Below are 14311 nucleotides of genomic sequence, written 5' to 3'. Positions count from 1 at the left end.
CTAAACTTGTTGTTTTCTGATGTTTTTCAATAAAAAAAAACTGGTCAACAAAGGTGGTAGTACTTTATAGTATTTTCCCAATTTGAAATGCTAACGTGATATTAATAAAAATCAACTAAATATGAGGATGTAGGTGGGATAGAAAAAGTACCTTGGCCTGTGTTTTTGTGCGGTGTTTTAGTAGCAGCGGTTAGCGGTGGTCCGTATAAGGGATCGGAAGGCGGGGCTACCTCCCGCATTACCTAGCGTCTGCGAGTCCATGTCGTCGTCGATGAACTCCTCACCCTGAATGATGTGTTGTGTATCCTCGCTATGATTGACGGGACTGGTCATCTCCTGTTCCTTCTCGTTGTGCATCTGGGCGTAGACACTACGGTTGCCTGGCAACTTCCTGAAAAACAGAGGGGGATAGACCTCCTCAGTCCTGAGCCGAGGACTGCAGGAATTTTTGAGGGAAGTTTATAAGAGGGTGCTATACTTTGTGGGTTTTTTTTTTCTGTATTGCTTTCATTCAAGTGACTTTGGTGTCAGCTTAGAAGTGATAGAAAGTCTAAAAATAGGTTGTAAATATGAGCTGGTTTAGGATTTTAACCTTTTATTTATTCGTTAGGTGCTGCCAGGATTGGATTTCTATTAGAAATTGATTTTTTTCTTCATTTTTGGATTATATATGGACAAATAGGCTTAAAAAATAGGTTTTTCCTACATTTATCAGGACTCTAAACTTTCGGTAGCACGACATATGGTCCCTTCTGTGTAATAACTTGAGGGTGAGGTAATATGAAGAGATATTGGGGGGTGTTCTGCCTCCTACTGGCTGACTGAAGGTAAGTGAAAGACAGAAAGTGATCCAGTCGGGGGTGACGTAGCTATAACGGCAGAATGCCAAAGTACAAGTCCGAAATAATCCATTATTTGGGTTTTTTTGCCCCGAAAACGCACCTTATGGAGAACCACTACCAAAACCTATGTCCAATTATATTAAATATGGCACTAACTGTGAAAAACGGGTTACCTCTTGAACTTGTAGATAATAAGAGACGCCGCCGCTGCCACGCTGATGAAAAAAATGACAGCCACGGCCCAAATGCCGGGACCACCGGGAGTTCCGTGACCTGTCATGATGACAAGATATTAGATAAGGATGAAACCGGGGGTGCCGTACATTTTTAGACGAGTACGGGGAGAACTTGAAGGTAAAAATCCAAGGGAATATTTGAGAAAGTGCTAGTGAATGCTTAGAGAGGTTATGTAGACACTGTAAATATGGCCCCCTGCTGGCTGTTGGTGCTGTGGGACCCTTGCCTTGAGGCTAGTCTTTGTTTTTCCGTTTAATTTGATGGTTCATTTGGGAGTAGGGTTGAAAAATGTGGACTATACACACTGTTATATGTGTATAAAGACAATGTTGTATCTAGGAAACAGCAAGATCCGCTCTATTGTGATTTCTGACTGTTTGTATTAAACATTGTAAATGTAGCGTCTCTCAGCATTCACAAAGTGAGTCATCGGAGGACTTGATAGGAAACCAGGAGGAGTCAAGGTGAAATTTGAAATTCTGTAGTAGGTAAGCGGAAAGGCTAAACTGACAAACGCACCAATCTCTGTGGCTTTGGCTGTAGAGTCGATGGAATTTACACCTATTTCTTTGGAAATAAACCAATTATTTGCCATCAAAACAACTTTAGTTCACAATAAAGGTCGGAGGTTGAAATCCCGGTACCTGAATTTGGGTCTGCGAGTACCACAAGAACCCGGAGACCTCCTCGTACGGTGAAACTGACGTTGTTGTCTTTGAAAGCTTGTGTGATGGTAGAAATGTGCTGTAGACCAGAAACAGGAATAGGATCAACTTCATAGTTAAATACAACTGAATAGTACTTTTGCATACCTTATTTTGAAATAGGCTTCTCTTTGTTGGCGTACTCTCTACTGGTAGGATGTATAGGTCGGCGAGGGTAGGTAGGCCAGCCTTTACCACGGTAACCAGGGACTCCTGGGGTACTCCTGTGACCTGAATAGGGGTAGAAATGGGCAGACTTGGATTTCACAGGAGGACTAGGAGGAAGGGTAGTGTACCTTGGCGAGTATCTTAGTGACGACCTGTCCCACGTCCTCCCGCCACTCGGGAATGTTGGGGTTGAGGCGGTCTAGGTGTCCACTGAAGCTTAAGGGGATGACCTGGAAGTTTTCTGCCGGGTGACAGTAAATATTTGGACCCTCAGCTCTCTATTTATTGGACTGTAGGCAAAGTTCAAGTTGAACTGATACCGTAAACGCGGACTGTTCTAGTATCTTGCACCATGGACCTTCCATTGGAGACTTGGACACTGACAGAGATCTCACCCGCGTCTGGGAAACTTGTCAGCATACTGTTGTGTAGACTTAACTTGGGCTGTGTGGAATTTGTAGCTTCAGAGACTCAAGTTCTGAATGTTTTTTTTGTAGTAGAATTGACTCTACCTGTAAGCTGTCTCCGATCCACCAGTAGAAGACAGTCAGATTGGCGTCAGCGGGAAGAACAACCGCCGTCAAGTTGACCATGTGGTTTCTCCCGGCGATTGGGATGACTTCCAAGTGTACTTCTTGCAAAGGTGCTGTACATAAATTAAAATAATGGAGATTTATTGTTTGTATGAGCCAATAGAGGTCGCCAAAGTAGCCTGTTTCCATAAAAGTACACTAAGATATTCTAACCTGTGACTTGAATGTACATGCTGGCCTGGTCGTGTCCTGCTGTATTTTCCGCCTGTACAGAAACTTTGTATACACCCGCATTTTCATAACGATGCTGGATAGGTTCATCTGTAACCGTCAGGTTCCGATAAATAGCCCGGAATCCGTCACCCAGATCCACCTGGTACTTGGTAGTACTAGTGTCACCCTGGGTAAAGACGAAGCGAAACTTAAAAACTTTAGTTTGTTTTGAATTGCTTTACTACGCATTCTCAAATTGACGAATGGATGTTTTAAAAAGAAATTGGAACCTCCTCCTGATGCACGATGAATGTGATGTCATCACCAGGGGCCACGGCTAGCATCTGTCCTTTGATGCCTACTCGTAGCCCTCTAGGGGGTAGCAGAGGGCAGTTGCTTTGTCTAGCGCTCTGTTCCTTGTTTAGACCTCCCTCGCATAAATTAGACACCACCTTACGATACCTGGGGAAAGGGAGGGTCACGTATCACTCTGTGTATTCGGTTTCAGTTTTGTCTTCAGCCTTAACTGGATGTTTTGCTAGCATAGTGCATGGAGGTTAGCTAAGATTAGCTTAAGAATGTGATAAAAATGAAAAGTCCTGACCCGGTACTGGACTCAAAGGTTTGTCCCGGGTGGCAGTCGTCCGGTGGCGAGTCGGGATGATGCCAAAAGTCGGCAAAACATCGTTCGCTTTCCACTAGGGATCGTTCGAACCCGTAGTCACTGTGTACATGAAGGATACGGGTGATAATGATGCCTTCTGTGGTTTAAATGAAGTCAGGCTCACCAGTTGAAGTCCTGTTCAGCACAGGGACAAGTTTTAGCCTCCAGGGCCCATGTGTATGTCTTCCCTTTGACACAGAAGGCGCTGTCTTTCCTCCTTCGGAAATGGCGTTCCTGGCCCATGATGCATTTTTCACCCTGAGGGGTTTGATTGACAAGTTAAGTGGATGCTGGATCGCACATGTGCGCACGCGGGGGGGTACCTGGGAATCCGTAAGCTGCCATGATTCGTAGTCGGCTTCGGCGCATTGGCGAGGGAAAGACTGGCGGAAGTCTACTTTGACTAACTCCCAGTCGGATCTGTAGCTAATATGGCCGAAGACACTGTAGACAAAACGAGGACAAGACAACTGTTTTTGTGAGTGGTCGCCTGAGTGTTTTCTGCTCTGATTGGTGCTATGAAAAAAACCTGATTCAACCACCAGGTCTGTTATTTTATTTATCTACCAAGTGTGAAGAACCCTTGAGACTTTCAAGAGGGCAAAGGGGTCCCTAGCATGAAATTGGATGCTGGGTCTCTAGGGAGCTTCAATAGGATGAGAGATTGGTCACTCTGAACCATGCGAGTGAGAAATCAAGAACCTTAAACAATCAATCATCTGGAGTTTTAAGCAAAGGAGTCAAACCTGATTTTCCGCTGTGGATTATAATGACTTATCAGTCTGGAAGGGATGATCCATTATGCATGGATTTTAGACTGTCCCTTTTCTATATGGCTTGTCCTCATTAGCTAGTGGGCAGGGGACAATCACCTCGATACTTTCACACTAATAAATGATTTCGTCTCGGTGGGAGATTGATGGCGGACTCACGTCATCACCAAAGTTTCGTCTCCTGGTTCGCTTAGGAGTCCGTCCACGAAGACGGAAGTGCTGGTGAAGTTGTGGACCGTCCATGTACGTCCTTCATCGATGCTGAACCTGTGTGGAGGACATGAAGCGTAAATATACACCAGGAATACAATCTGGGATAAACATGAGTGGCTTACTTGAGTATTTTGAGTGGAATAGACGTGTCTTTGATGGCGACTATGACCCCGCCATGGTCTAGGTACAATATATGATGCTCCTCTTCAAAAACCTTTGGAAGAGAGACATAGGAGGGTTTTATTGGGTAAGACTGAATTGATTTATTTTGTTCCCAATTGTACATTGGTGGATAAATGGGGACTTACTTGTCTCCAGGTTTTCCCGCAGTCTGATGTAATGTACATTTCTTCCTTGTACTCCACTAGTTTGGAGCCAAGGTTACCTGAAATAAACAATAAGTATAAAATAGTCTTGAATTAGAACAGGGTGGCTATGGCTCGGGAGCCATATGTGGCTCTTTTGATGGGTGTATATGGCTCTGGGAATTGTTGGTAAGAGACCCAAGTCCTGAATGCACCAATGGGAGAGTCATGCCAGGCACTAGCACCTTTTTAAATCATATTTTTCTTCATTAGACTCTTCTGCATGCATTCTCTCATTGATTAGAAATAGTGAAATAATGTTCTCAAAAGAATTCAGACTTTTTTTTGACTTTCAAAAGGGTAAAATGAATAATAAATGCTCACATTTTCATGTATTTTTACTTTTAAATTTGGAGTATGGCTGTCAAAGAATAATGTTTGAAAATATGAATTGTCTATGGCTCTCTTTGTCAAAAAGGTTCCCAACCCCTGAATTAGAATAATAACAAAAATGTCGGCAAAATGGCAACTCACCTGCTCCCATAATAAGACCTGGAGCCGAGTCTTTTGTGTGGACAGTACCGGATACGTACGGGTTGTCTGCCCAACGCAGGTGCAAATGTAGATGACATTCCGGCTATGAATAAAACATAATTAGTCATTAGAAACAATTGCTGCAATACCGCTATTCTCCACATTTCTATTTACCGCTTTGCATGTGATGCTTTTCCCATTCAGATCAGTAGTAGGCGGAGCCAAGGGTTGCCAATCCCGTCCTTTATTGTAGGTGATAAGCGTCCGCACCTTACCATCCACCCGCTGATTAGCCAAGAAAACACCTCGAATCCCTCGAACCTGAGTTTAAAAAAACAACAACGCTGTTTGCTACTACGGAGACGGACAGGTACGCTAACCAATCTCACCTCTAAGATGTCGATAAGGACCTCCTCCTCGGGTTGCCGGGTACTTCGGACATTTTCCAAGATGAGGGAGTAGTACACCCCACGTGGATCGGACTGGTAAAGGTTGTAAGTGTCCGTTTGGTACCATTCTCGCAGCGCCAGGAAGACTTGCTGTTCATCGGTGCTTACGATGTGAACATCCTAGGGAAGAAAAACTAAATATAATTAAGAAAAGGGAGTTGAAATGATTTATTTGTTGGGTCCGAGTGGCTAGAAAAACAAAGGCAGAGTGTCAATGGCAATGATTGGCTTAAAGTTGTTTATTTTTAAGCCTCACTGGTTGAAATACATCTCCCTGAGCGCTGTATTCAATCAGAAAACTCCGATAGTACTCCCTCGCCGCTGTGGCTGTGGCGGTCGGGATCGTTTATGGTTATTTGTGAAAGCTAGGTGGCTGGTCGGTGGATGTTTAGGGCGGAGGGAAATAAAATGATGGCATTTTTTATGCATGAAAGAATCTTAGGGGTAAATGGAAGGGATGAATGGGCTTTGGAAATGTCACATTTTTTAGGGGAAATCTGAAGAAGTTGATATTGATTATTGTTTAATACAAGGGTGTCAGACCCTAACGTCAACTTGATTTTATGTGGACTATTTTAGATATAATAATTAGAGTTTTTTTTGTAAATGGATTAAAAGAAGTGGATTAAAAGCCCTGAATATTGAGTTTTTTATAGATTTAAAACAATGTATATTCTAGATTTTTTTTTAGATACATTTTTAGATTTTAAAGTATGATTTTTGAACTAAAACACAAAAAATTGATTAAAAAATGACAATTATTGATTTAAAAGCTGGAAAATCATGAAATTTAATAAACACATAAACTCTTAATTTTAATTTTATCCTAAAACCGAAAGTCAGCACTCATGATTTACTTTCCCGGACCACAAAAAATGCTGCGACGAGCCAAATTTGGCCCCCATGCCACCACTTTAACACACGTGGTATAATATATACGCTCATCCCTGTGCTTATTAAAGCGTGAGCAACCAATAGTAAAATCCACTTGCTGTAGCTCACCCAATAGCTGTTAAACTCAATTTTTTTTAGTGTTTCCAAAATCAATGATAAAGCCAGAGATTTCTGTGCACAACATGAAGGCGGGGGCACGTGTCCGCACAGCACCCTCAGATCAATACGATCGATATGGCAAACACGGTCAGCGTGGCAGCTGTCCAGCGAGAAGGCCAGATCGAATTAAATCTGTGGAAAATCAGTGCCTTCACTCTCAAATGGACCGAGAAGTCATAAAATGGCCAAAGCTCAGAAAACCTATTCGTTTTTTCCAATGTTCCGCATTTCAAAAATGGGAAAAACTCACTCAGAGGTTCAATTTTCATTACCTTGGGCAAGGCGTACTTGGGAAACTTCATCTGTACAAACTCGTTACGTCGATATGACACGTAGTGTCGGGTTCGATTCCCTGTAGTCACCTGGAAAACAAAAGAAGAACTTGCGTGAGAAAAGAAATGATTGTTGTTCCTGTTGGATTTGAACAGGATTGGATTACACGGCTTGCGTGACTGTCAATCCATTAGAGAGTGGATGACGCAAGTTGAATTTTTGCTTTGCTTTTGTACTTCACCTTGACAAAGATGTAGTCGCCCTGCACTGACAGAGAGTTGTGGTCGATTTTACCCAAGAACTGAGCGGTCACTAGTTTGTCGGAGCAGTTCTGGATGAGACAGGTGACGTACAGGTAACCTGAAAACAGACAGAAAACATTGGATTTTATTAAGACAATTTGGTCTAGTACTTTTTCTGGTGCTCGGACGTTTGGTCGCTGGTCAAATGTACTTAGATATTAAACAGTATACTTAGATATTAAACAGTACTTGGATATTAAACAGTACTTAGATATTAAACAGTATACTTAGATATTAAACAGTATACTTAGATATTAAACAGTATACTTAGATATTAAACAGTATACTTAGATATTAAACAGTACTTAGATATTAAACCGTACTTGGATATTAAACAGTATACTTAGATATTAAACAGTACTTAGATATTAAACAGTATACTTAGATATTAAACAGTATACTTAGATATTAAACAGTATACTTAGATATTAAACAGTATACTTAGATATTAAACAGTATACTTAGATATTAAACAGTATACTTAGATATTAAACACAACTTACATATTAAACAGTACTTAGATATTAAACACAACTTACATATTAAACAGTACTTAGATATTAAACAGCACTTAGATATTAAACTCTCTCTTATGAATATAATTTTGAGAGCTGGCTTTAACAGTAAACTGGACCAAAAGGGACCAAAAGAGCGTTGACCAAAAGACCAGCGACCAAACGTCCGGTCACGCTTTTTCTATGTTGAGGTAAAGGAATATACAATGGAATGGGTTTATTTACAGAGATTAGGGATTAGGATACACAATAAGGAAAAATCTCAAACGCGCACCCGCTTCTAGCACACAAGCTCCAGCACACGCAATTGGCTGCGCCACCCCCGGGTGGGGAGTTAAGGACTAACCGCTCCATCTGTTAGTCACCCGATATTGCTGGCACGAGGGCTGTTGTCGCCCCTCGGCTTAATTCCCGATCGACGCTTTGTTCGATGATACGGTCCAACGCGGCTAGAACGATGGCAGCGTAAAAAACAACAACAAGATAATATACCTCCACTTGTGTCCTGCATCTCCATGTGTACCAAGTCAGGGTCCGTGTCCACATCGGCTACGAACCTGAAAGATTCAAACAACCTAATGTACTAATAATTGTCCATTACAATGAATTGTGTACGAATAGATACTGTATTTTCAAGCATATAGGACATATTTTTCGTAACAATAAAATAAAGATGGCTGAATCAAGGGTGCGGCTTATATGTACACAAATTTGAAATATATGAAACTGCAAGGTGATTACAGACGAAACGCCATAACGCAAAACGATGGGACTCGTTCAGGGTTCCGCCATCTTACCGCCTTAGATTCTTTCGATTCTTCCTATTAGAACCACGTCAAAAAATGTCAATCAGGGAGCGTCTTATACGAGAGAAATTATCAAATTCAACAATTTTAAGGGTATGGCTTATACACAGGGGCGACTTATATGCGAGAAAATACAATATATCTCATAGTATCTCTGGCAATAAAGTTCCCAGAGCCTCCCTCTAACTTTGAATGCCCTTTTGAAAAAAATATTAGACTTACCAGAACACCCTGTCCTTGGTCACTCTCTCCTGAAGCAAAGTCCACTTCCGGCCCAAATCAATGGAGGCAAACAACTAGAATACAAAGAAACCAGTTTCGGATCTCATATTTTCCCAAGAGAATAATTCCTACCCGTCCATCTTTGCAGTACGCCAGGATTTTGTCCTCCTCCTTTGGGTGGAAGATGAGCGTATCGGGGGTGAAGAAGACAGTCTGCCGTTGGAAGGAAGTACCCTCATCGGTACTGATGAACAGCATTTGATCCCGTTCGTTAACGGAGGATCCCACCAGCACCACCTAGGAATTACAAAAGGAATTGAGACTTTTGGGCTTATCTGTATACGCTAAAGTTCGCTTCATCTTTAGTGCGCTAGATGTATTTTTTCAGGGGGTGTTGTTGACATTAGGTACCCATACTTGATGTATTAAATATATTAGTACGGTATAGATAGAAAGGCATCGAACCTTGAACCAATGGCGCGTGGTTTTATCCTTCCCGATGACTTTTGTGTGATATGGCGGCACAGAGGTGCTTTTTAATTACATTTCCTCTTTTGTGGAAGCGCGTGAAACGAGTAGGAGGACAGGCAAAGGGCTGTGGGCTATTAATCCAGATTTAATTACGAGTCAGGGATGGCAAACAAACGTCTCTGGGCGGATAATAAAAAGTGATTTTGCTTCAGTGTGAACAGCACATTAAGACTTTAAAGACAACATTTGCGTACTACAATTGTTTGCTTCTGTTCAGCCGAGCATTTGTGATATCCGAACGGTTTAACAAGAGAAACAGTGTCACCCGCTTATTCCAGGGGGAAGTTACAATGAATAAAAAGGCCATCAGGGCCTTCAAGACCTTCTCCTCTGGCCTAATAAGTATCTGAAATATATATTATATTTTAGCCATCAATACTTTTCCCCCTTGATTACACTGCTTCCAGATTTGTTTCCTTATTGACGCATTTAACCCAAAGGTAGGGAACATAAGGCTCAGGAGCCACATGTGGCTCTTTCCAAGGGTGCATTAAGAAAGAAAGAAGTAGCACACAAAAATAGTAGTTAACAGTAGACTGCTCATTTGCATACACCCCTGTTACATATACCACTTTTAACCCTCAAGTCAAGTACCTCTTTAGAGAGCTCTCATCGCGCCAGCTACATTATCAGCTAGAACGAGCTCAGACAAAAAACACGGCCAAAAGGTCTGATCTTTGTAAAAGCATACGCTATTAGCTCAGTGGCTTCTCAATAGCTTTTACGTGGGAGGGAGGGTAATTGATTTGAACAGGTATGGAGTGTTTAATGGTTCTGACTGTTACTGGGGGGGTCGGACGATTGGTCGCCAGTCTTTTGGTTGCCGGCCAAATGGTGACAGAGAGTTTACTGTTGAAGCCAGCTCTTAAAATTATATTTATGAGAGAGAGTTTGATATCTAAGTACTGTTTATTATCTAAGTACATTTTACCGGCGACCAAAAGACCAGGCGACCAAAAGACCAGCGACCAAACGTCCGGTCACGGGTTTGTAGTACAATAATTGCTTACAGAGATGAAAGCAAATACAGAACACTTCTGGACTTCATTTCATGTCTGGAAGGGACTCAATTTGAAGATAGCCATTAAATTAAAGCTTGACATTGGAGGAAAATAGGAATCCAGAAGGAATTATAAGTAGCTGGGATGGCTTTAGATTTGTAATTCCGACACTCGTTCATCATTTTTCTGTAGAAATTAAAATGATTTTTTAAAACAGGCAACTATAAATTGAAAAAAACAATGAAAAACACTAAAAAACAGCATCAAAACTCTTCCCAAAAATAAAATAAGGTATTTCTGCATTAACTAATGTTAAAAAATCAACAGCCAGATCGACTATGTCGCTTATGACCATTTAAACAGTCGGGGGTCTTCACCATATAGATTTACAACAGCAATTCTCATTTACATTAACACACTGCCTATCAATGAATGAGTGAACATAACCGCAGTAACAACTAACAAACACACAGAGGAAAAAAAAAGATTATGATCAAAGCAGCCCTCCTGCTGAGTTTTTGGCAAAAACCCACCAACGTTTCAGCCCACCCCGGATGCTCGCGTGCTCTATAATGACACCCCGCCTCTGGTCGCTGTTGTCAACGGGGTTGGGGGTCGTCTTTGGTGAAACAAATCCCCCGAGCTCTACATTTTTTGGGGGGGTTGCTGTTTTGAATAATGTATTTGGCCAGATTCATCTACTGATGAGAACCACCCCCAAAAAAACAAGCGGTTTTGTTCAAAAGGACAGAATAAAGATAGAAATTATTCATGAATCAAGGAATACATGATGAAGTCAAAAAAGTAAACAAAGATGGTGTCAAGCCAGACCATAAATAGAGATTGGAATACAAAAATGTGTCAATTCAAAGACGAATTTCAGAGACAAAAGCAAGTAAAATGAACGTCAATACTACAAAAATTATCCTCTGGAATTACCAAGATGGTATGTAAACAAACATGGCGGCAATCCCGATGAATACTGACATGTGGTATGATTTGGCAGCCTAAAATTAAACATGTTTTGGGAATTAAACTACAGACTGTACATTTCCGAACAACATATCAAGGAAGAAAAGCTTCTCTATTGATATTTTGAAGCTTTATTTACTAGTAAGGTAACAGTTTGTATGCAGTATTTAGTGTGGCTATTTAACCCTCATCCTTTCTTTGTTCCCCAATTGAATTATTCAAGGCCATATTCAATTATTTGTCACGAGTACGCTAAGGGAGCAAAGTGCCTCACTTAAAGTTCACCTGGAGTCGCCATCATCGCCACTCTGACTTGATTTCTAGTCTATACACGACCTTTCTCCAACAGCCTTGTCGCCTCTGAAATATTGAAGACAACACTTGGCCCTAAAAGCAACTCTACCCAAAAACAACTCACAGTACCCAGCAAGGCATTTTTTGTAGTTGCACGTCAACGAAAAAGCTTAAAATGGAAGCTAAGTTAGTTAGTTTGTTTCTGTACATGCACTACTTTGTTTTTTTAAAAGTCAATATGTCTATGATAGCTATGTATAGACATGGTTTGATACACAAGGACGTTTTCAGACCTTGTCCCCTGTTGGAATGTCAATAATCTTGGCGAGATTGCGTAGGGGAAAGATGAAGGTCAAACCTGCTTCGTTACTTTGTATCTTTTCAGTAAAAACACATTTATTCTTATGATCCATGTTCTCCAAATGAGAAACAGTCGTATTTTTTTACCTAAATAAAGTCAAACAAGCCATTTTGTAAAATAGTTGAGCAAATAGATAGAAACCTCAATTTTTGCAAAACAAAGCTCTTCTTTCTATCAAAGTTTTTATTATTTTCACAACAACTGTTGACATTCTAGCGAATAACTTATTCCAATTTCCAATTAATCTCTCATCTAAATACAGTATCCAAACATGCCTGACATTTAGCTAATCAGGATTAACAAATATACTCACAACTCTAACAAATTAGGATGTCCTTCTGTATTAAAGGACACATTTTTAAAACATCTCAACAAAACTACAACTAAACTACTCAGATTTCTGCAAATCTTATCCTTATCATTTAACCATATATGGATATGAACCAAACGTCCAGGCAACCAAACGTCCGGGCGACCAAACATCTGAGTACCGAATCAAATATATTTCATTGGAATATTGTTCAAAATAGACAATATTATTGATGTAATAACGCCCTACAGATGGCAATATGGTATGATAAAGCCCTCAATGGATTCCACATATGGACACTAGTAATTAGAATAAGTGGAGAACAATTAGTAACAATGCGGAATCTATTCTGGTAAGAATTTTCTTTGAAAGATGACAGCCGTGTGGAGGTAACCGTGCGCTGTCGACGATAACGACGCCTCTGTCAATCATATTTGAAGCCGTACCTAATTTAGAATGTCAGGCTGCCCGCCGGCAATTTAAAATGCGCAAATAATCAATACGTCAATCAATCGGGCAGATTTGTACATTCAAAAAACACAATGGAAAAATGCATTTTGAGGCAAACCAATTGTATTGTCACAACAATACTTAAAAACAACAAATATTACAGTTAAGCAGTCAAACTGGTTTGTCTTGGCAGCTCATTTATTGGCTTCTTTGACCGTCAATCAAGGAGTGTTCTGATTGGTTCAAAAAATACTGGGAAATGTATTCAAGGGCAACCCTTATTTTCTTGATGTGAATTTTCTTCCGCAGGCTTAGTGACCGGACGTGTGTTTGTCTAAGGAACACAAATGATGACTCGCAGCCGGCGGGCTCGAGGTTAAAGCGCCAATTAGTTGTGTTAACGAAGCCTTATGAGCCTCCATGGAGTTTCTTCTCCAGGCTGAAACTCCGCCTTCTTATTATCCCTCAACTCCAAGCAACCTCACAGAGAGCTTGACTAAAAATACACAAATAGTTCATGTTCATTCAGCCGATAAGGCCGTCTTAAGTCTTGAAAACCCCAAAAAAGCTAAATGGTGATTGAGGATTCTGCATCTGGGATCGGTTTACGTCTGCAAAAGCGCTATTGCTCGCTAGCCGCATTGTTGGCTTGGGCTACTAAAAAGCGGTAATTAGCTGATGGGCAACACAGCGGACGCCATGTTGTCTGCGGAGATTCAGCAAGCATGAAATGAGCCCTCCAGAAGTTGTTATTGTTGATGAAATGCTCATCGATTAAATGAGGCTTGCTTGGCTTTGAGCAAGGAACAACGACTGAGAGGGAAAATAACACATTTCCGTGAGTTGTGGCTGATCTGCTTTGCGCCAAAACATTTTTTTACACACCAGAAAACAACTTTTCATAACATAAATGTAGAGATTAAAAGACACTATAGCAAAGGGAGGTTAACCTATGGCTATGGAGCCACATATGGCTCTTTTGATGAGTGTACCTGCCTCTTTGCAAACCTGTGAGCTAAAAAAAATGGAAATAACTGAGATATTACATCTAAAACTGCTTTAATATTCTTTTTTTGTAGTAGACTCTTCAGGAATTCATCCTCAGAGTTTTTTCTACTTTAAAAGTGGTGAAATTACTAAAAAAAATTGAAAAGACACTCATTTACGTATGTATTTTTACTTTTAAATTCGTAGTATGGCTCATAAGGAATAACATTGGAAAATATGAATTGTTTATGGCTCTTTTTGTCAAAAAACTTCCAGATTCCTGCATTATAGGCACTATAGATTCTAGTGTTTGCCATATTCCATCATATTTTTATCCTCTGGCCGATAAAAAGTGGACAGCGGGGTGTAGTTAGGACACCCCTAGTTTCTATTCATCTTGTAATAAAATATTCTTGGCCTGAAGGGTGATCCAACTGCTTCACATTCTTGTCTTGTGCTTTAAGACCATTAGCACTTGGTCCAAGTCTTTGTGCTGTGTCTAATTCAATGTCTTGTGGTGGCCCGGCATAGCACGGCGGCCCTGGCAAATCCGTCAATTTATATGCAGGCGCGCCTCCACATACGCACAGACACGGAAA

General features: G+C 40.8%; 1 protein-coding gene across 11 annotated transcripts in view; it reads right to left on the bottom strand.

Moving 5' to 3' along the window:
- The window catches only part of sorcs2 (sortilin-related VPS10 domain containing receptor 2), a 48177-nt gene that overhangs the window by 1624 nt on the left and 32242 nt on the right, over positions 1-14311 (bottom strand). For 2 of the 11 annotated variants that reach the window (XM_077742158.1, XM_077742157.1), the window contains 24 exons: positions 8939-9103; positions 8807-8880; positions 8271-8335; positions 7203-7321; positions 6961-7050; positions 5576-5755; positions 5361-5507; positions 5187-5289; positions 4656-4732; positions 4470-4561; positions 4294-4401; positions 3685-3805; positions 3486-3619; positions 3302-3421; positions 2988-3159; positions 2698-2884; positions 2464-2597; positions 2272-2395; positions 2080-2192; positions 1892-2014; positions 1724-1823; positions 1599-1646; positions 1016-1115; positions 152-436 (listed from right to left, as the gene is read on the bottom strand). In XM_077742158.1, coding sequence (XP_077598284.1) covers positions 178-436; positions 1016-1115; positions 1599-1646; positions 1724-1823; positions 1892-2014; positions 2080-2192; positions 2272-2395; positions 2464-2597; positions 2698-2884; positions 2988-3159; positions 3302-3421; positions 3486-3619; positions 3685-3805; positions 4294-4401; positions 4470-4561; positions 4656-4732; positions 5187-5289; positions 5361-5507; positions 5576-5755; positions 6961-7050; positions 7203-7321; positions 8271-8335; positions 8807-8880; positions 8939-9103 — 2955 coding nt within the window. In that variant the 3' untranslated portion in view covers positions 152-177. The remainder of the gene's footprint in view (positions 1-151; positions 437-1015; positions 1116-1598; positions 1647-1723; positions 1824-1891; positions 2015-2079; positions 2193-2271; positions 2396-2463; positions 2598-2697; positions 2885-2987; positions 3160-3301; positions 3422-3485; positions 3620-3684; positions 3806-4293; positions 4402-4469; positions 4562-4655; positions 4733-5186; positions 5290-5360; positions 5508-5575; positions 5756-6960; positions 7051-7202; positions 7322-8270; positions 8336-8806; positions 8881-8938; positions 9104-14311) is intronic. The other 9 variants (XM_077742160.1, XM_077742162.1, XM_077742163.1 and 6 more) reach the window with 9 other exon arrangements.

The sequence above is a fragment of the Stigmatopora nigra genome, chromosome 20, assembly GCF_051989575.1.
Source record: "Stigmatopora nigra isolate UIUO_SnigA chromosome 20, RoL_Snig_1.1, whole genome shotgun sequence".
In the NCBI taxonomy this organism is placed as follows: Eukaryota; Metazoa; Chordata; class Actinopteri; order Syngnathiformes; family Syngnathidae; genus Stigmatopora; species Stigmatopora nigra.
Note: the sequence above shows the minus strand (reverse complement) of the source record. Positions and strands in the feature narration are given on the sequence as shown.